Source organism: Neoarius graeffei, chromosome 3 (genome assembly GCF_027579695.1).
Source record: "Neoarius graeffei isolate fNeoGra1 chromosome 3, fNeoGra1.pri, whole genome shotgun sequence".
In the NCBI taxonomy this organism is placed as follows: Eukaryota; Metazoa; Chordata; class Actinopteri; order Siluriformes; family Ariidae; genus Neoarius; species Neoarius graeffei.
This window is the reverse complement of record NC_083571.1, coordinates 83,274,219-83,295,066: the sequence shown is the minus strand read 5'-3', so window position 1 is coordinate 83,295,066 and position 20,848 is coordinate 83,274,219. Positions and strand designations below refer to the sequence as shown.

The following is a 20,848-nucleotide window of genomic DNA, read 5'->3' as shown; positions in this document are numbered from 1 at the left end:
TGATGCTCTGGGCAATGTTCTGCTGGGAAACCTTGGGTCCTGGCATTATGTGGATGTTACACGTACCACCTACCTAAACATTGTTGCAGACCAAGTACATCCCTTCATGGCAATAGTATTCCCTAATGGCAGTGGCCTCTTTCAGCAGTTTCCATTAACCTGCTTCATGTGCAATTTGAAACTGTGAAATAATGAGTAATGGAAATGCATGAATTTAGAAAAAAATAAACTGTCAAATACCACAAACATTTTAAATGCTCACATAAGTTGGTTTTTCAGATGATGTGACAAAGCAATATTTCATAAAATTGAAAGGGAAACACATTTTTCACATTGAAGTTGTAACTGAAATTACCATGCAACACTTATCAGGTCATGGAGATCCTTCATCACGTTTAATTGGAATGACTATTGCAAGAGAAGAAAACCAAACTTCAATCACATAACATCACTCAACGGAAACACGGACCATTCGCAATTGTGTTTTGTGAACTTTTTTAATTAAAAAATTCCTTCTATTTTGTGCAAAACTGCAATGGAAACCCGCCTAATATAGTCATTGATAGGCTTGAAGACCTGCAGTTTCTTCTTCAACAAAAAAGTTTCTTCTTCCTCCAAGTTCATGTGGTTCTTTCTTCTGAATAATAAACACAATTTCTTGCACAGTCATTTCAACATTCTAATAATAAACCTAATAAATTACTAACAATAAACTGATGTGCCAGAAAATTAAGTATTTCTTTATTTGTAAAGCATTTCAAGTAAATATAAGATTGCATGCATGCACAATTCTGGCATGGTTTTATAACTTCCTGTATAACTATTTTCAAAATATTGCGACTTGCTTTTCAAAATATTCTAACTTTTTCCATTATATATTATAACTTTATTCTATCCACATTCACTGGATATGATTTCGCGCACTCTGATTGGCTACTCTACTACTAATATATTAGTTCATATATCGTGAGTAGAGAAAAACAAAATGGCGGCGCGTGTCGCTGAACCAACTGAGGATGAAATAAAAACTCTACTCGAAAACAACCCCCCCCCAAAAAAAAAAACAGCAACAAAATATGGAATAAAAGTATTTGATGGTAAAAATATATCTTTTTTATTTTTCAAGAATTATTATTATAGCATTTTTCACAAATTGCTACTATCATTTCACCAGTTTGTTTACATTCTAAGCAGAAATGATTTTGTCGAACGTTTTATATAAAGTTTTTATTTATCGAATATGTCAAAAATAAAAATGCTCCATTTCTCAAAATTCAGTGAATGTAGATATAATAAAACAGTTATTCCACTCAATCTCGTCATACATGACTTGTAGCCAACTCGGTGCTACGTGCCTCATCAGCTATCAGCTCATGTACGATTTGATTTTGTGGAAAAACTTAATTATTTTAGAAACAATGCATTTTTATTTTTGTCTCTAAAATGGCTTTGTACACAGATAGTATGTAAGGTAATGAATTTCAGAATACTGTGATATGGACTGGGAACAATAATCAACAAGAAATTTACTTGAAAGTGGTTTCTTACATCTGTGCAAAATTACGCAGTTCCTGAAGGGACATGTGTGTGGAAAAAAAAAGAAAGATACTTTTCCATGCATATGATAAAGCTTCTGGTGTGCACAAGAAACAACCTGAGGGAAGCCTGAACTCTATAAATATGATGACGTGTTTCTGACAGGAGAATGGCTGTACAGATATTATATATATATATATATATATATATATATATATATATATATATATATATATATCTGTACAGCCATTCTCCTGTCAGAAACACGTCATCATATTTATAGAGTTCAGGCTTCCCTCAGGTTGTTTCTTGTGCACACCAGAAGCTTTATCATATGCATGGGAAAGTATCTTTTTTACAGTACAGATATATATATATATATATATATATATATATATATATATATATATATATATATATATATAAAATATATCTGTACAGCCATTCTCCTGTCAGAAACACGTCATCATATTTATAGAGTTCAGGCTTCCCTCAGGTTGTTTCTTGTGCACACCAGAAGCTTTATCATATGCATGGGAAAGTATCTTTTTTACAGTACAGATATATATATATATATATATATATATATATATATATATATATATATATATATATATATAAAATATATCTGTACAGCCATTCTCCTGTCAGAAACACAAAACGTACCAGAAAATATCATGAATCAACTGACAGATGACATGGGCACCAGATACATTTTTTTTTTTTTACACAGCCCTTTAGGGGCTCTATACAAAATAACGTAAATGAACGTGAAATAATAATAATAAACTAGAAGAGCACCCGGTAGAGTGTATACCTCTGCCAAGCCGCATATTATCAACATCAAACTTAAATCACTTGAACCTAGGATAATACTAAAGTTGTACACCAAATTTCATCAAAATGTGTTTGCTACTTTTTGAGTTACGTTGGGAACAGGCAACAAAATCCTGGATCGGCATACATATCCAGATTTGCATCAGAATCTAATCAAGTGTTCCATGGTCCATGACTCACCTTTCCTCAAAATGTCATCAAAATCTTTTAACTACTTTTTGAGCTACATTGGGAACAGACAAACAAATAAAGTTGGTGGAGGTAATAGATTACATTTAAATGTCTATAAGATAGTACTGAGCTACAGGAGCACTATCTCACTGTCCTTGTGGATGGCTGTGCGGAAATGAAAAGTAAAATAAAATTTACACAAAACAGTAAGGGAGTCTGCAGTTTTCCATTATAATGCAAATATTATATTTCATTGGAAAGCATGATTGTAAAAGATGCCCAGTGGACATTCTCACTGCACCCCCAATCAACATACGCTAAATCCGGCCCCGAACACCATGATTATTAACATTTCTGACAAACACCATGCTTCTATGTTGTCAGTAAAATGAATAATCCAGCTAGACCAGCTGGAATGGGTTTGGATCTGCATTACTCACTCACTGCTGGCATGAATCGTATTCTGTAACCTAATGAGAATCATGACGAGTTGTAAATAGCTCATTATGTACAAGCTTGATATTCTTCATGTTCTAAACAGAGCTGTGCACATCTCCCTATCAGAAACACATGCACAGAGACAGACAGACAGTCACAACAAGCAACAAATAAAGCAAATGTAGTCCATTTCATCCATCCTCCCTCCTTCATCCAAATAACACAGTCCACAGATGGCTGTCTGTCTAAGAAAAGATCTACATCAGATCTGAGAGATTTCACTCTTTTTTCCTTCTTTGTTTTCTTTCCGAAACCACAGCACCTGCTACAAGAATAATCTCACATCTGACATCAAATCCTAATTATCCCGCAAACCACATGCTGCTGTAGTTCCTCAGTGACCATATTTGATTTTTCTGTTACTAGCATATTATCTCAGCAGTTTCATATCGCAAAGAAGCTTGTCACAATATGGGTTCTGAGGCACCGACACTCTTACATAATCCCACCTGGGCAGTTTAGTGGATTTCCACATGACTCAGAAAAAGCCGTGTCTAATAGTGCTGTTGGGCAACACTGAACCTCGCTTCCTTTTAAACACACTTCAAGTTAAAACATTACGACAAGGAATATAACAGAACACAAAAAGCACTGCAGTCGTCTTCCTTCTTTTCGATTACCTGGAACAGTACGTTCCCTTTACAAATTAGAATGCTCCTTTGTGCATTGCAGCTGGTAAAAACAACTGTGCAAGCAGAAATGTTAAATTACTCTTGGTGTAAATAGGGTAATCAACCCTTCTCTGTTCAGGTTAAATTTTGTAAACCCCAGAGTGACTATGTGTCAGATGCGTTAAGAAGCTGTTGTGTTTTCAGAATAGTACGTACATGACGCACACGCACGCATGCACGAGCGCATGCACACACACACACACACACACACATAGAGAAGTGGCCTAGGGGCTTGTATCAATACTGCTGAGTCGGCAGTAGCATGGCTGCTCCATCACCGCTTTTAATGAACACGAGAGCTCTGCAGCAACCACCCCAAAGCATTTACCACACAGGACTTCTAAAGTATAGGCCTTCTTTTTAATTTCTCTGGTTTTAATCTAAGAATTCCAAGGATAAAAATTTCCTCGGTTATCTACACTCACTGGCCACTTTATTAGGAACATCCATCCACCTGCTGTTTTATGCAGTCAACTAAAATCAGCCAATCCCTTGACAGCAGCACAATGCATAAAGTCATGCAGATACAAATCAAGAGCTTCAGTTAATGTTCACTTCAAACATAAGAATAGGAAAAATTGTGATCTCTGTGACTTTCACTGTGGCATGGGTGTCGGTGCCAGATGGACCGGTTTGAGTATTTCAGAAATTGCTGATCTCCTGGGGTTTTCACACACAACAGTCTCTAGAGTTTACACACAGTGGTGCAAAAAAACACCTTTGGGGGAGTGAATACCGATGCACACTCCAGATTTCTGTTTTTTCATCTTAATTATTGTTTGTGTCCCAACAAAACAACAATTTTCACCTTTAAAGTTGTAGGCATGTTGTGTAAATCAAATGGTGCTAAACCCACAAAAATCCATTTTAATTCCAGCTTGTAATGCAACAAAACAGGACAAACACAAAGGGGGATGAATACTTTTGTAAGACACTGTAAATGTCAGACATCGGTGCATGCATTTTAAAATAAGATTTTTATCGTATAATTACATATTAACTGACAGGAATTTAAACTAAATTAATGGTATAGGGCAGCAAGGTGGTGCAGTGGATAGTGTGCCTGCTTCACAGCTCCAGTGTTCCCAGTTTGAATTTGAGCTCCGGTTACTGTGTCTGTGTGGCGTTTCACATGTTCTCTGGGCTCTCTGTACTGGTGAGTGGCCTAGTGGTTAGCATGTCTGCCTCTTGATCGGAAGATCATGAGTTTGACTCACGGTCGGGTCATACCAAAGACCATCATAAAAATGGTACCTACTGCTGTCTGGCAAGGCACACTGCAATACAGATGTGAGTGGGGAGTCAAACTCTTGTGGTTACCAGAGGACTAACCCCCCACTGTAATCCTAGCTATGTGAGAGGCTGAGGGCTATGGAAACGGAGATTGGCACCGCCCTATGCGCTGCAGGTGTGGGAAGGACTTTGGCTTTTTTTTTTTTGGCTCTGGGTTCTCCAGTTTCCTCCCACCTCCCCAAAATATGGCAATGGCTATGCAAAATTGCCCCTGGATATGAATGAGTGTATGAAGGTGTATGTATGGTTCCCTGCGATGGACTGCCAGTCCATTTGTGGAGGTGTTCCTGCTTTGTATCAACCGTTCCTGAGGTCAGCTCTGGATCCCTTGCAGTGCTGACCAGGATAAAGCAGTTACTGAAGATGAATGAATGAAGCTGTGCACCTGTCCCGAACAGAAGAACAGAAAATCAATAAATAGTGAATACAGATTAATACCGAATATCCAATTTCATATCGTAATGAAAAGATATGGCTGCTGACTTTTTCTCAGAGGTTATTATTGTACCAAGCTATTCATAATTTTCATATGACAGATCCAAGATGCTAAAAATAGCTTAAATATGAAATGCACACACTGCAGCAATGAAGCGATGTAAAGAGTCTGTCACCAGTTTTGCAGGACAGGGTTCCTGTAGCTCCAACCGTAGTCAGAAGATTTCGTAACAGTTGCCCTGCATGAGGTCTGACGTGTACAAAGTGGGAAGAAGAAAGGAGGAATGATGACCATATGATGATGGGATGCTCGTATGGCCACTTTGTGATTTTGTTTAAGGTCTCGTCCTACATGTACATGCACACAATTGAGTAAGGATGAGTGAAATAAAACTCCTGTTACAGCATCCTGGCAATTTTCTGATGCATCATTTGTCATAAACAGCCACACACACACTCACACACTCTCTCTCTCTCTCTCTCTCTGTGAAGCAGTGTGTCTCATTTGCTTGCATTGTCCCTAATTTTAGTTGTTAACCCTCAGGGCTGAGATGAAACAGTAGGAATACCAGCCTCCTTCTGAAGACTAATTATGTAATTTCATATGTTCATTTTTAAGAAGATAAGAAGGTAATAGTTGGGAGACTTCTGTCTCACTTCTTCTCTGCATAACCATGAGAATGAAATGGAAGACAGACAGCAGTGCAGTGGAGAGAATTACTGCACAGGGCTTTTACGCTGAGCTCAGCTTGCTATGTTGAATTCTTCTATGCAGTGTCTCACCCTCTGCAATCCATTTCAGTGTTTTACTGTATCTTCTGTACTTTCTGGCAGATCTACTGGAGGGATGGCATGTGGCAGCTGTCACCTCCTCCATGGTGCTTACCATCCTAACTGCCACCCCACTTCCATAGCTCCTAAAATATGGCATACTTTATTAAAAACAAAACGATTATACTGCCAAAAATCCTGAAATGGAGATAAGAACTGTAAGAAAAATCCATTATTCATGTGGAGATTTAACTTTCTGTCTAGCTAATGTTTTTGTTAGAATGTTTAAGCTGGATGACTAATGACACTGTAGAAGCTAAGCTTCACTTTTTTCTACTAGGCAGCGAACACAGACCCAATTATTTTCTAAATCCCCACCAACCTCCAAGCACAAATAATCAATTTTCGGTACTACAAGAGCGACAGTGCAGCTGCATTGATTCAACTGAAAAGTAACCTGCGACAACCTGAGTGTAAACACAAAATACAGGTAAATGATTTTTTTCCTTCAATAAATGAAATAAAGTTATCCAACATCAACTTACCCTGTGTGAAAAAGTAACTTTCCCCTCAGTCATTCAATCAACCAATTAAACAAATTTAATTGATAATTGGGTCTTAGACCAGACACACCCAGGCTTGATCACTGACAGCCCTGTTGAATCTCAACACCACTTAAACACAACCTTTCCAGCAATGTGAAGCAGGCTAGAATGTCACAATTTGCAGCTCATTATGCTGCAATCAGATGAAAATCTGTAAGCGATGAGAAAGAAATTACTGAAATATATCAGTCTGGAATGGCTTCTCGGGCTCTGTGACTCTAGCGAGAGCCATTATCATTAGCTCACCACAGATAATCCCAGTGTTCATGATTCTGTCATTAGAAAAGGAATGGCCAAAAATGGTATCCATGGGAAGTTTGCAAGGGGGAAAAAATACTGCTGACCAAGAGGAACATAAAGGCTCATCTTGCACTTGCCAGAAACACCTTGACCTCTAAGCCTCTTAGGATAATGTTCTGTGGACAGATGAGTTGGAATTTTTTGGAGGACATGGGTTCAGTTGGGACCCATGTGGTGTAAAGCTAATACAGGATTCCATAAGAGGAAAATATCAACAGCAAAACATAGTGGTGGTAGTGTGATGGTTTGGGAATGCTTTGCTGCTTCAGGGCCTAGGCTATTTGCCCAAATTAACAGAACCATGAATAATTCTCTCTTCCAGGAAATCCTGAAGGAGAATATCCATCAGTCATCAGTCAGTGATTTGAAGTTCAAGTGCAGTTGGATTATGCAGCAAGACAATGACGCAAAGAGCAAGTCCACCTCTAAATAGCTCAAAAGAGACAAAATTAAGCTTTTGGAGTGGCCTGACTTGAACCCAATTGAGATGCCATGGAAGAACCTTAAACGGGCAGTTCATGCTTAAGCACCCAATGTGACGGAATTAAAGCAATCCTGCATAATAAATTAAATGATCATTTTAAAATGGGGTGGCACGGTGGTGTAGTGGTTAGCACTGTCGCCTCACAGTAAGAAGGTCTTGGGTTCGAGCCCAGCGGCCGACAAGGGCCTTTCTGTGTGGAGTTTGTATGCTCTCCCCCTGTCTGTGTGGGTTTCCTCTGGGTACTCTGATTTCCCCCAAAGGCATGCAGGTTAGACTAATTGGTGGCTCTAAATTGACCATAGGTGTGAATGGTTGTTTGTGTCTGTGTGTCAGCCTGGCAACTTGTCCAGGGTGTACCCCATCTCTTGCCCATAGTCAGCTGGGATAGGCTCCAGCTTGCCTGTGACCCTGTAGAACAGGATAAGCAGCTACAGATGATGGATGGATCATTTTAAAACTGTTTTGCATTTCCTCATGTTCTCCTTGCTTTATATTACATTTGATATAAAAATTGGAAATCATTTAATGTGACAAATGTGCAAAAACTGAGCAAATTAGGAGGGGGCCAATCATGCCAGCCACAATTAGGAGGGGGCCAATCATGCCAATCATGTGGCAGCAGCAGAAAAAAAAACATCCAGTGAACAAGAGATACCTTGTTGGTGTGAGAAGTCAGTGGAGAATGGCTAAACTGGTCTGAGCTGACAGGAAGTCTATAGCAGGGCTTTGAACCAGAATTTTTTTCCTATTGGTTCGTTCCGAACAGAAACAGAATTTTAACGTTTCCGGTTTTGGGTTCCACCATTAAATAGACGTTCCCGAACCGGTTAGAACAAAAAAATTTCGTTCCCGGAATGGTTAATTACGTTCCCTGTCAGCGGTTTAACAAATGGCTATAAAGTTATGTCTCTGTCTCATCCGGCTTAAGCCAAATGTAGGCTAATTCTATTACAACCTTCATTAAATAAGACAAGAAATAATTCAAAACAATTATTATTTCAAATGTTGGCGATTTGGATTCTCAGTATGTCTTCCCATCTACACAAACAGAAAAAGTGCCAAAAATGAAAGAGAATTCGTTTAGTGTGCTACCAAAGGCTAGTCAGGCCCTATAGAGGGCTACCGCATGACGTCACCACGCCGCGAGATTTTGTTAGGCGCCATATTGGAAGGCCAAGTACACATCTATGCAAGTACATACATTCATAAAACAAACTACACCTGAAATGTAGCCAGGGCCGGTTCTGCCCTAATCTGGACCTGGGTGCAACATCGCGCAAACACCCCCCCCCCCCAAAAAAAAACAAAACAAAAAAAACACCAGTCTAAATCAGGACAACCATCACATAACTATAACTATAAACACTTTATATCAACTATTTTAACTAAATGGGCTATAATAAATAAGCCTGCAGGCAGCCACGGCGGGCTGCCTCAGAAAAGTAACCATTCAATGACACAACTGAAAGCCTGCAGCCACGGCGGGCTGCCTCAGAAAAGTAACCATTTGTCCTACCTTAAAACTCGTTTTGCATTTTCTGCCTCCTTTTTTGTATTTTCAACCCTCCATTTATTTTCTTTCCTTTTCTGAAAACCCGATTTGTGTCCAGACATTTTGTTCTGCTACCAACGAACTAACTCGTCAGGTCTCGTCTCTCGAGCCCGCGATGATTCCCGTGGGAAGGGCAACAATTGATACATTTTTACAAACAGCCAATAGGGAGGTTGCATCGTTCAGGCTCTTCTTTGCTCAGACACTCAGTAATGGAGACGTGATAGTAGTCCACCTTCCCGCTCTCTCCATTCGGTCAGCGAACGTCACACAGGAAGTGAACCCCAGCGGGTCATAGAAACTTGCGCAGGAGAAGAATGGCTTTTTTATTTGTAGGCTACGGAAACTTTGAGGAACGAAATAAAAACCGGTATTAATCGGTTACCATTATTTTTAATAAGCGTTTCTGTTCCGGAACATAAAAAATAATAAAGTTTCTGGTTTCGTTTCTGTTCCATGTGAAATAGAAAAAGTTCCCGGTTTTCGTTTTCGTTCCTTGAACCGGTTCAAAGCCCTGGTCTATAGTAACTCAAAAAATAACCACTCTTTACAACCATGGTGAGGAGAAAGTCATCTCAGAATGCCCAACATATCAAAGCTTAAAGTGGATGGGCTACAACAGCAGAAGAACATATCAAGTTCCACTCCTGTCAGCCAACAACAAGAACCTGAGGCTACAGTGAGCACAAGCAAAACTGGACAATTGAAGACTGGAAAAACGTTACCTGGCTGTCCTTAGACTAGCCCTTCTGGCATCAATGATCATATCACGTTTCAAGTCATTGAGATCATATTTTCCCCCATTCTAATGTTTGATGTGAACATTAACTGAAGCTCTCGATCTGTATCTGTATGAAATTTTATGCATTGTCCTGCTGCCATATGATTTGCTGTTTGGATAACTGTATGAATGTGCAGGTGTCCCTAATAAAGTGGTCAGTAAATGTATCTCCTGTAAAGGACACGTGATTCAATTTTTAAAATATTGCTGGGCTTCAGGACTGTGCCAGCGTGTTATTGTGTGCAATGTCACTGGCTGTCCTAATGTGCTGTACACTCCAATATTAGAATAGCAACACATTGTTTTATTCAAATGGCCTGTGATAAAGTGACCTTGCTCAGTCCGCTTCTCTCCTCTTGTGTCCAGCACCTACTAAATAATGAATTGCTACCAACACTGCTCCAAAGACAACCTTTGATCCCAAGGTGAGGGAATAAAACCGGAGGTCAGCACGCAACTAAATAAAGAAACATCAAAAAGCAATCAAAAAAGTGTCACAGAGTTAAAGTACTTTTTATTGTATTGGAGACAAAAGCCTGCTATGTTTTAATCTTCTGGGCTGGTGACAAGTGAAGTTATTACTGCACAGACTACGGTTACCCTCTGTCTGGTGACCTTCATCTGGGTCAGCAGGCTACGAGCTGTTGCAGATTACACTCGGGTCATTACCAAACGCACCACAGCATCTGAGACGCCCCAGACTGCAGTGATGAATGACTCTGTAATGTTGAATCAACTCTATTGGGTTTAACAAATTACAAGGCTCAGATGTGAGTGTACATCTCAGATAGAGCATCCTTACTAGAAAACAACCTGTGTCTAAGATATTTATTTGGATTTATCATTCTTACACAATCATACTTTCTTTGTCCAACTACAAAGTACGGATTCTTGGGTTGGCTGGCAACTAAACATGCTCTCAGGCTCTCCCTGTCTTCATGAATATTCAAGCACAGCCCTGTATCCACCCGCTGTTTGGCTCTATGTATAGAGGCTCCATGCCATACTACTGCCTACCCATAGTGAGTAAATGTGCATAGGGCACCGAAGCAGAGACATACAGTAGAGTTACAAAATAAGAGCAATGTCATAGTTTGGCTGTAACACTGTTTTCATCTATTTCTGTCCCTCATTCTTACTCTCTTTTGCTTTATTTTTTAACAGTGCTTTGCTGCAGGGCACAACACTCAACATTTTAGATTCTATCTTTTATTCTCTTGGCACTTCTGCCCCGCGCACACGCACGCGCGCGCACACACACACACACACACACACACACACACACACAAGCTACGCACATATTCTCACACACATAAGCAGAGTCACACATACACACATCATTTGCTGCATCCCTTGACCCACTGACTGTTTCCCCGCAGTTGACCTATAGATCCAAATAAACAGGGATGACCTGCAAGTCACAACATGATGGCCTTCACACACAGATAATCCACAGGTCACTGTCTTTCAATACGAGCTGAGCGATCCATATTCTTCTCAAAAAGGACATTTTGCTTGTAGACAGCCATCAATTATAGGAAACCTGACCATCACACCCATATGGACTTTTTGGACATCCCATTCCAGATTTAGTACTGTCTTTGCTGTTATAATAATCTCCACTCTTCTGGGAAGGCTTTCTACTAGATTTTGGAGCATGGCTGTTCATCCCAGGACATTCGAGCTCTTCCACTCCAGTTTTAGCAAACCACGTCTTCATGGAGCTCAGTTTGCGCACAAGGGCATTGTCATGCTGGAACAGGTTTGAGTCTCTTAGTTCCAGTGAAGGGAAATTGCAATGTTACAGCATACAAAAGACATCCAATATAATTATGTGCTTCCAAATTTGCGGCAACAGTTTGGGAAAGGACCACATATACCGGTAGTTCAAAGACATGCAGTTAGGTTAACATGGGGCGGCCTTGAGCAAGGCACCTAACCTCCAACTGCTCCAAAGGGCACTGTAGCATACTGCCCACTACTCTGGATATGTGTGTGTGCTCATTGCTCACTTGTTTGTGTGTGTGTGTGTGTGTGTGTGTGTGTGTGTGTGTGTGTGTGTGTGTGTGTGTTCGTGTTCACTGCTTCAGATGCATTAAATGCAGAGGACGAATTTCACTGTGCTTGAGTGTGCATGTGACAAATAAAGGCTTCTTCTTCTTCTTCATGTAGGAATGATGGTCAGGTTCCACATACTTTTAGCCATATAGTGTATACATATATTGTCCCTGAAAAAATTGAAACTGGACTCTGATATGGGGCATTCACCTCAGTTTCAGGAACTACAGTACATGCCTTATGAATTAAGCGCTATTATACAGAAACCCCCATAAAACCAGGATAAAATTTGCTTTACTGGTTGTTATCTAAATGCCTTAAAGAACCAAAACCAGAGCAGATCTCATTCTGCAGCTGGATGAAAACGGCTTCTCCCTGATATTCAAGGCAGGTGGATGAACCTGTTTCTGTATCTTTCTCAGTCTTAGACTTTGTCTCTCAAATTCTCTTTGCAACAGGCCAAAGCAATAAAGCCAACAACAACCATAATGCAATGCTGGACTGCCAGTCTACATTAAAAAAAAAGTGCTGACAGAACCTGCAAGGAGTCAGCTGAACCTCCAAACTAGCCATGGCGAGACAGACAGTTAATGAAGTTCAACGCAAGAGAATTCAACATGGTCTCATGATTGCAAATGCATACCACTTGGCAGTAAAGTCAATTTACATGAAAATAGAAAGATTAGGATTACGGATAAAGGCTAGATTTATGTTCACACCTTTCTTTTTTGAAACTCAAACTGAATACACAACATAGCCAAACATTTATGGACACCTGACCATTGTGTATGTGTTATTGTTGTGTGTAAGGAGAGCAGCAAAGTAAGAATTTCATTGCATTGTCTGAACCTCCGTGTTTTTACTATGCATAGTAAAAACTTCTTGAATCTTGAATCTAGAATGAAATTGTCACCCTTGCTTGTAAGAGTTTGTACAAATTGTTCTATGAAGTTCAGAAAATTATAATTATTGTTGTAGAAGAAATGTGATAATCTGAGGATAGGACAATCTGATTAATTCTCCAACTAAGCCTTTTGTTAAATTGATTTCGAATCAGTGCTGTTATTCCAAACGCATTTGTTATAATGAATGTTTTGCTGATGTCTTGCAGTAATTCTGATGCTGTAATGAGTTCTGTGACCTGCTGACTCTATCTGCGTTAAGTGATAAGCTGTTTATTCAAACTGACAGATGACATGCTTTTTACATTGAGTGTCTGTCAGTCTGGCTGAGGATGTGTATAGAGCAATAAATGAACTCGATGGATGAAAACTATTCCCTCTCTGCTTAGAAATCAAATGGAGTCGAATCTGATTGGTGCAACTCCGTTCTTCAGTGTCTGTCAGTTGGATTTGAATCCAAAGGACTAAAGCTAGTTTGAGGCAAGACAAATATTTGTATGGTGGTGCAATATTTCCAGGCAAAACCTTCAAATCAGCTTGGCAATGAAGCACTCAGGAACAACCTATCACAACAGCTTTGTGATTCAGTGTCCTAAATTTGCAATCATACATCACCCTTACAGGTAATGACTCATCCGAAAGAACATGAGGGGGAAAAGACAAGATGGAAACTCTCTCGACTCCACTACCGCAGCCACAATTCAACAGGATATCTAGAGTGCTACATTTATAAAACAATTGCCATTACATTATTGTCCAGACAGCAATTGATTTTTCTGTCATCCAACTCCTTATATTTGCTTTCATCCTCTCAGTATCCAAGGATTTAAGGCTGGGGTCCTTAAATAAAAACCATAAATATGAGACTATGTCTACAAAAAACCAATGTTCTCAATATTATGTTATCCTTTCATGGATCCTGTAGCTTTATAAAACATGAATAAGTCCTTATTTCCAAATATTCCACGAGGACACTGGAAGGTTGTTCTTAATGCTGTCATCACGAGGCAGAGACTGTCCTTTAAATCAAACGCCATTAACCAGAGCATCTGGAGCATCCACATGACTCCCCCATCCACTCTGTATGCACCAGCAAGGCTCGGCTATGGAGCTTTCACTGCACCAGAGGTCATGAGATACATCATTTTGTATTAGAATGCATACCTGCACCTCAACAAGCAGCACAGCAAACAAACAAAAAAAAAACATCTTGAGACATTTGTCTTTGCGTGGTTTAACTGTGTAGATTATATAGCATAGTTTCGTATTAAGGACTGGTTAGGGGTGACAACCTTAAAGGACACCATCACTATCACCATCATCAGGAGCAGGAAATGTTTTGAAATCTGTAAGAAAGAAAGAGATTTACAATACTTATGTGCCTGCATTCATGCATAAAACAAGCAAAGCTATGAAAAGACGCCTCTGTGTTTATGATCCCATGCGCACGCGTCCCTTGAACACATTCAGGATAGTCAATTTATGTGTAAATCTGAGGCATTACATCCTAATTCAAAGACGCTAAAAAAAATGTGGGTGTATCCTGCAAAAAAGGCAAAATCGCCCCAACACAATCAGTCAAAGTGTTTCCATGACTCTCATGACATAACTGACAGGTCAGAGAGAATAAAGCTTAGCCAAGCAAATAGAACTGATAAAGAATATTTATATCACATTCAGAAATATAAGTGAAACTAAATTAAACCCATATCATTTTTGACTATTAATACCTTGGCATAGACAATTTGACCATTATTCGAGATCATGAAAAAACAATTGCAAAACCAAAAAACACCAAATATCATGTTACTGTAAAATTATTTTTGGCTTCTTCATATTCTTATATGGGAAAGTTTTGTGCTGAACTGTACAGATAGGCAGACAAGCAGGCAGACAAATGCAGGAAAAAAATCAGTATTTAATATATACAGTATAATGTAAAAGCATTTATCAGACTAGACAACTGCAAATTATGAGTGAGAGAGAGAGAGAGAGAGAGGTCTAGAAAACAAAATGACAAATTGAATACGGCATGAATCATCTAGCATTTACTAAAGTCCAACAAGCACAATACACACCAACTATTAAATAAATAATTAGGGCAAAAATCAAACTTCTACAAAAACTTTCCACTTAACAATCAGCCAAGTCATGTTTGGTGCCAGATGAAGAAGAAGAAGCCAAGCCAAGAAGCCTTTATTTGTCACACATACACTCAAGCACAGACTTCAGCACACAGTGAAATTTAACCTCTGCATTTAACCCATCTGAAGCAGTGAACACACAAGTGAGCAATGAGCACACACACATACCCAGAGCAGTGAGCAGCTATGCTACAGCACCCGGGAGCAGTTGGGGGTTAAGTGCCTTGCTCAAGGGCACTTCAGCCCAACCACAGGCCATGACTGCCCCATGTTAACCTAACCGCATGTCTTTGGACTGTGGGGGAAACCGGAGCACCCGGAGGAAACCCACGCAGACACAGGGAGAACATGCAAACTCCACATAGAAAAGCCCCCATTGGCTGCTGGGCTCGAACCCACAACCTTCTTGCTGTGAGGTGCCAGTGCTAACCGTGCTGCTCTAATGTTGGCTCCTTTATCATTTGCACTGGAGCTATAAAGAGAATGAAGTTAACAAATGATGGAAGTCTGTCTCACCTTGAATCTTTTCCATAAATTGCCCCATTTAATCAATTCATATATACAGTAGTTCTTATGGAACATCATATGGAGCATGCTCAGGGGTTTAAGACAGTAGCTTTATGGTAACCATAACATAATCTTAAAAAATGTCATCATGTAGTGTACAAAAGGAATGCATTTATCTTCTAGTGTAATTGAATAAATTCACTTCATTTCACTTCACACACTGACACAGCCAACTGGTATGTTAGATGAAAGAAGCCGGGCAAGTGTAACACTTATGTAGAAAGTTAACAACATCCAAGAATTTGAGCTTCTTCAGTTGTTATGTTTTGGGATGCAATTATCGATACATCAGAAATAATAAAACTGTAAAATTGTTTTACTGCAGGTAAACATGACAGTACACACACACACACACACATGAAAGGAGAAAGAAAGAGGGAGGAGTTATTATTGCTTTAGTGGGATGGTGTAGCAGATGAGGTCTGATTGGATTACATAATAGGAGAGAAATGACACTCTTCATATCCACTTAAAAATGATATAATTAGACCACAATTCCCCACAGACACAGCAACACCAAAACGTCAGAGCTGCTAATCAAGAGAGAGAGAGAGAGATCAGCTGCGGAATATACATAGATGGACTGTTGTACAGTTTGCTTCGCAACAATGACAGAGTAGTCTGAGATGGTGTTAAATTCATGTTTAAAAACTACACATCACGCAGTCCAGATCTGAAGGATCACAGCATTGCATAGCTTATTCCATCCATCCATTATCTATAGCCGCTTATCCTGTTCTACAGGGTCACAGGCAAGCTGGAGCCTATCCCAGCTGATTGTGGGCGAGAGGCGGGGTACACCCTGGACAAGTCGCCAGGTCATCACAGGGCTGACACAGAGACAAACAACCGTTCACACTCACATTCACACCTACGGTCAATTTAGAGCCACCAATTAGCCTAACCTGCATGTCTTTGGACTGTGGGGGAAACCGGAGCACCCGAAGGAAACCCACACAGACACGGGGAGAACATGCAAACTCCACACAGAAAGGCCCTCGCCAGCCGCTGGGCTCAAACCCACTACACCACCGTGCCACCTGTATAGGGTGTACACCGTGCCACCTGTATAGGGGTACACCCTGGACAAGTCGCCAGGTCATCACAGGGCTGACACAGAGACAAACAACCGTTCACACTCACATTCACACCTACGGTCAATTTAGAGCCACCAATTAGCCTAACCTGCATGTCTTTGGACTGTGGGGGAAACCGGAGCACCCGAAGGAAACCCACACAGACACGGGGAGAACATGCAAACTCCACACAGAAAGGCCCTCGCCAGCCGCTGGGCTCAAACCCAGGACCTTCTTGCTGTGAGGCGACAGTGCTAACCACTACACCACCGTGCCACCTGTATAGCTTATTATTCTACTTAATTTAAGACGTATTAATTGTCATCTAATTACCAAGGTCTCTGTGAGCTTAATTCAGTATACATCTGTGCAGGATGATTACCTTGTTCTACAGCAGATCTGTAAATATGAAGTAAACACTGGCATAAGGAGTAAAAGTTGGAATGACAAATGCTCTCTCTCTCTCTCTCTCTCTCTTCACACAGACACCATGCTGCATCCCTGCAATAATCTGGCAACTTGTCCAGGGTGTATCTCGCCTCTCGCCCATAGTCAGCTGGGATAGGCTCCAGCTTGCCCACGACCCTGCACAGGATAAGCAGTTACAGATAATGGATGGATGGACCATGCTGCACGTGAGCAACAACTCTATTGGAAATTGGAAAAAAAGAAGGTTTTGTTCTTTTAAAAAGTAGTGTGTTGTTGATATGAGGTTTCTGCAAGCCCGTGGAAAGTGAGAAGTGAATATCCTCAGCCTCCTGACCACAGCTCTACTAAGAGTGACACCTGAGATCAAATTAGCCATCTGAATAATGTGATAAAGTGATCTGGGTGTGATAAGTCTGATAAAGTGCCCAAGCCTCTCTCAACCCTAATGAGAATTCATTACCTGATTCATTCTCTCTCTCTCTCTCTCTCTCTCTCTCTCTCTCACACACACACACACACACACACACACACACACACACACACACACACACACACACACAACAACTTAACTGATAACTTGTAGAAACATACAGCAAAACCCCCAGTCTTGCATCGTGTTCAACTTTAATGACACACAGTTGATAATACCGTATTCACATACCACTGTAGATGCAAGGTTATTAATTGTGTGTGGTAGGATGCCTGGTGGATATGGCGTATCATTTCAGTTGTAATATATGGTTTGGGACATAGCCCAAGTCTAATTCCCTACAAAAAGCATGTGCATTTGGGCTTAAAATGATCAAGGCTTATCAATGTTATCAAATTAATTATGTCATGTTAGCTATAATATTATCGTGGATATTGCCCGGACTTTTATAAGTACAGAACAGGCTGACACTCAGCAAGCCGATTCCACTATTCACCAGCTACTTGGTTTAAGTTTATTAGTGATTATTATATATTTGCTCTATCATACATCATTTAAAGAAATGTACAGTTTGGGACGTATCACAAGTGTAATGTTTGGAAAACAAAGAATGCTGGTCTAGTAATGTATTACGAGGGGAAAAGTACATTGACAGTCTACTGGTCTTTTTACTATTAGTGCTTAATAAGTACTAGGCTATATAGTAAGTACACCCCACACACTCACATACATGTGTGTGTGCATGTGTGTGTGTGTGTGTGTGTGTGTGTGTGCAAAACACAGAAGGTGTGTTTGAGTGCACGTAGCAGCTACACTGTAAAAGAAATTTAGATTTGGTATTTAAAAAAGTACTTGTGGGTGGCACGGTGGTGTAGTGGTTAGCACTGTCGCCTCACAGCAAGAAGGTCCTGGGTTTGAGCCCAGCAGCCGGCGAGGGCCTTTCTGTGTGGAGTTTGCATGTTCTCCCCGTGTCTGTGTGGGTTTCCTTCACAGTCCAAAGACATGCAAGTTGGGCTAATTGGTGGCTCTAAATTGACCATACATGCGAATGTGAGTGTGAATGGTTGTTTGTCCCTGCGATGACCTGGCGACTTGTCCAGGGTGTACCCTGCCTCTTACCCATAGTCAGCTGGGAAAGGCTCCAGCTTGCCTGGGACCCTGTAGAACAGGATAAGCGGCTACAGATAATGGATGGATGGACTTGCGGGCGGCCCGCTGGTGTAGTGGTTAGCACTGTCGCCTCACAGCAAGAAGGTCCTGGGTTTGAGCCCAGCGACCAGTGAGGGCCTTTCTGTGTGGAGTTTGCATGTTCTCCCTGTGTCCAAAGACATGCAGGTGAGGCTAATTGGTGGCTCTAAATTGATTGTAGGTGTGAATGTGAGTGTGAATGGTTGTTTGTCCCTGCGATGACCTGGCGACTTGTCCAGGGTGTAAGCGGCTACAGATAATGGATGGATGGATTTTAAAAAAGTACTTGTGGGTGGCTAACTGGTGGCTCTAAATTGACCGTAGGTGTGGATGTGAGTGTGGATGGTTGGTTGTCTATGTGTCAGCCCTGTCCAGGGTGTACCCCACCTCTCACCCATAGTCAGCTGGGATAGGATCCAGCTTGCCTGCGACCCTGGATAAGCGTCTATAGGTAATGGATGGATGGATGGATGGATGGAAAAAGTACTTGTGTGATTTTTTTACTCGTGCAATGAAGTGAGGCAGAAGTGTCATTGCTCACCTTGAAACTTGAAGCTCTCGATGTGCACCCACAGGCAGAGGTCCTCATTGTCGCAGTCGCAGCGCCATGGGTTTCCGCTGAGACCGAGCGCGCGCAAAGCGGGAAGCGCCACCAGCGTGCTCACGTTGAGCGTCGTCAGGTTGTTGCGGCTCACGTCGAGCACCTGCAGTGCGATGTTCTCAATGAACGCGTCCGCGTGGATCTCGGACAGTCCCGGGTTATCCGTGAGGCGCAGCATGACGAGGCTGGAGAGCACGCCGAATGTGCGGTCCTCGATGCGCGCCAGCGCATTGAACGACAGGTCCAAGTAGGCGAGCTTGCGCAAGTTACCAAACGTCGACTCTGAGATGTCGGTGAGAGAGTTGTTGCTGCAGTCCAAGTACACCAGATCGGACAGGTAGTTGAGTTGCAGCGGCGGCAGCTCGCCGATGCGGTTGTTGCTCAGGATGATCTGGCGCGTAGCGAGCGGCAGGTCTACAGGGAAGGCGCTCAGCCTCTGCCCGGCGCACTGCACCACAAGCTGCTCATCGCACACACAGCGCTCCGGGCATCCGGCGCTCAGAGCCGGTGAGGGCGCCGCACTCGCCGCCACCATCAGCAGGAAGGTGAGCCGCAGGCACTGAACGCTGGCCTCAGCCAACACACGCATGATAGCGCCGGCCGCCACATCAAGCGCATGTGCCCGAGCGCACGCGCATCCTTCATGGAGCCCGTGAGGTCGTGGGAAAACTGGACCTCGAAGCGAACGAGGCAACTTTGAGGATTTCTCAAGAAGAAGAAGAGGGCTATCACAAGAATGTCCTTTGTGTATTTCACTACCAGTCAGTGTTCACACGAGGACCTTTGTGTGCAGCATCACTGTTTGGTGTCGCGCGCGCGCGCGCACAAGTCCGCCGTTAATTCCTCAAGTCAGCACCGTGATCCAGAATAATCAGACGGAGGCTATTTACTTGAAAGTCAACCGGCATCCGGCCTCGCTGCGATTGCATTCACAGGTTTCCCCAAATTGTCCTCTGCGTCCTCATAAATGCCAAAATGATCTTTGTGTCTTGTTTCAGGGTCGGAAATCCTCTAAGCAGCTCGTGCAGACCGCCACAGGTCAAATGCTCTGAAGTTGCGACTTGCCTCTTGTCTCCCTGCAGCTGTGTGCGTGTGTGTTGGGGGGGGTGTCCATGCACTGTCAGTGCCAATATCATGTCCCTTTTACTCGCTTGCCGGTGAGTGTATAAAGACCGAGCTGTCCGTCTTTTTTTTTTTTTTTTCCTTTCTTTCTGCGCTCTTGTGTCGCTCTTGGGACACCGACAGTCCTCCAGATGGTAGAACTGAGTCGTTCCTGTCTGTGACGCACTCAGGTGTTTGTAGCACGCGTTTCCTCGGTCCAGACAAAAGTCCACGTGACACGAACGCCGGAGAAAGACAAGGTCCTCCAGTGCAAGACTTGGAGAATTCGAGTTTCCTTCACTCTTCCTTCATGTTGGTAAAAATGCAAGACTTTCGAGTCCTTCTGTGGAGGAGCAATAACCTGTCAGCGGGTTTACTGTTTATCTGCACTGCATCGGCTGCTCTCTATCATTTCATT

At 41.8% G+C, this 20,848-nt stretch overlaps 1 protein-coding gene across 1 annotated transcript in view; it reads right to left on the bottom strand.

Annotated features, from left to right (window-relative positions):
* The window catches only part of LOC132882619 (leucine-rich repeat-containing protein 52), a 41,929-nt gene extending 22,011 nt beyond the window's left edge, over window positions 1-19,918 (bottom strand). The window contains exon 1 of the mRNA XM_060915707.1: window positions 19,270-19,918. Coding sequence (XP_060771690.1) covers window positions 19,270-19,918 — 649 coding nt within the window. The remainder of the gene's footprint in view (window positions 1-19,269) is intronic.
* Window positions 19,919-20,848: the final 930 nt, after the last annotated feature.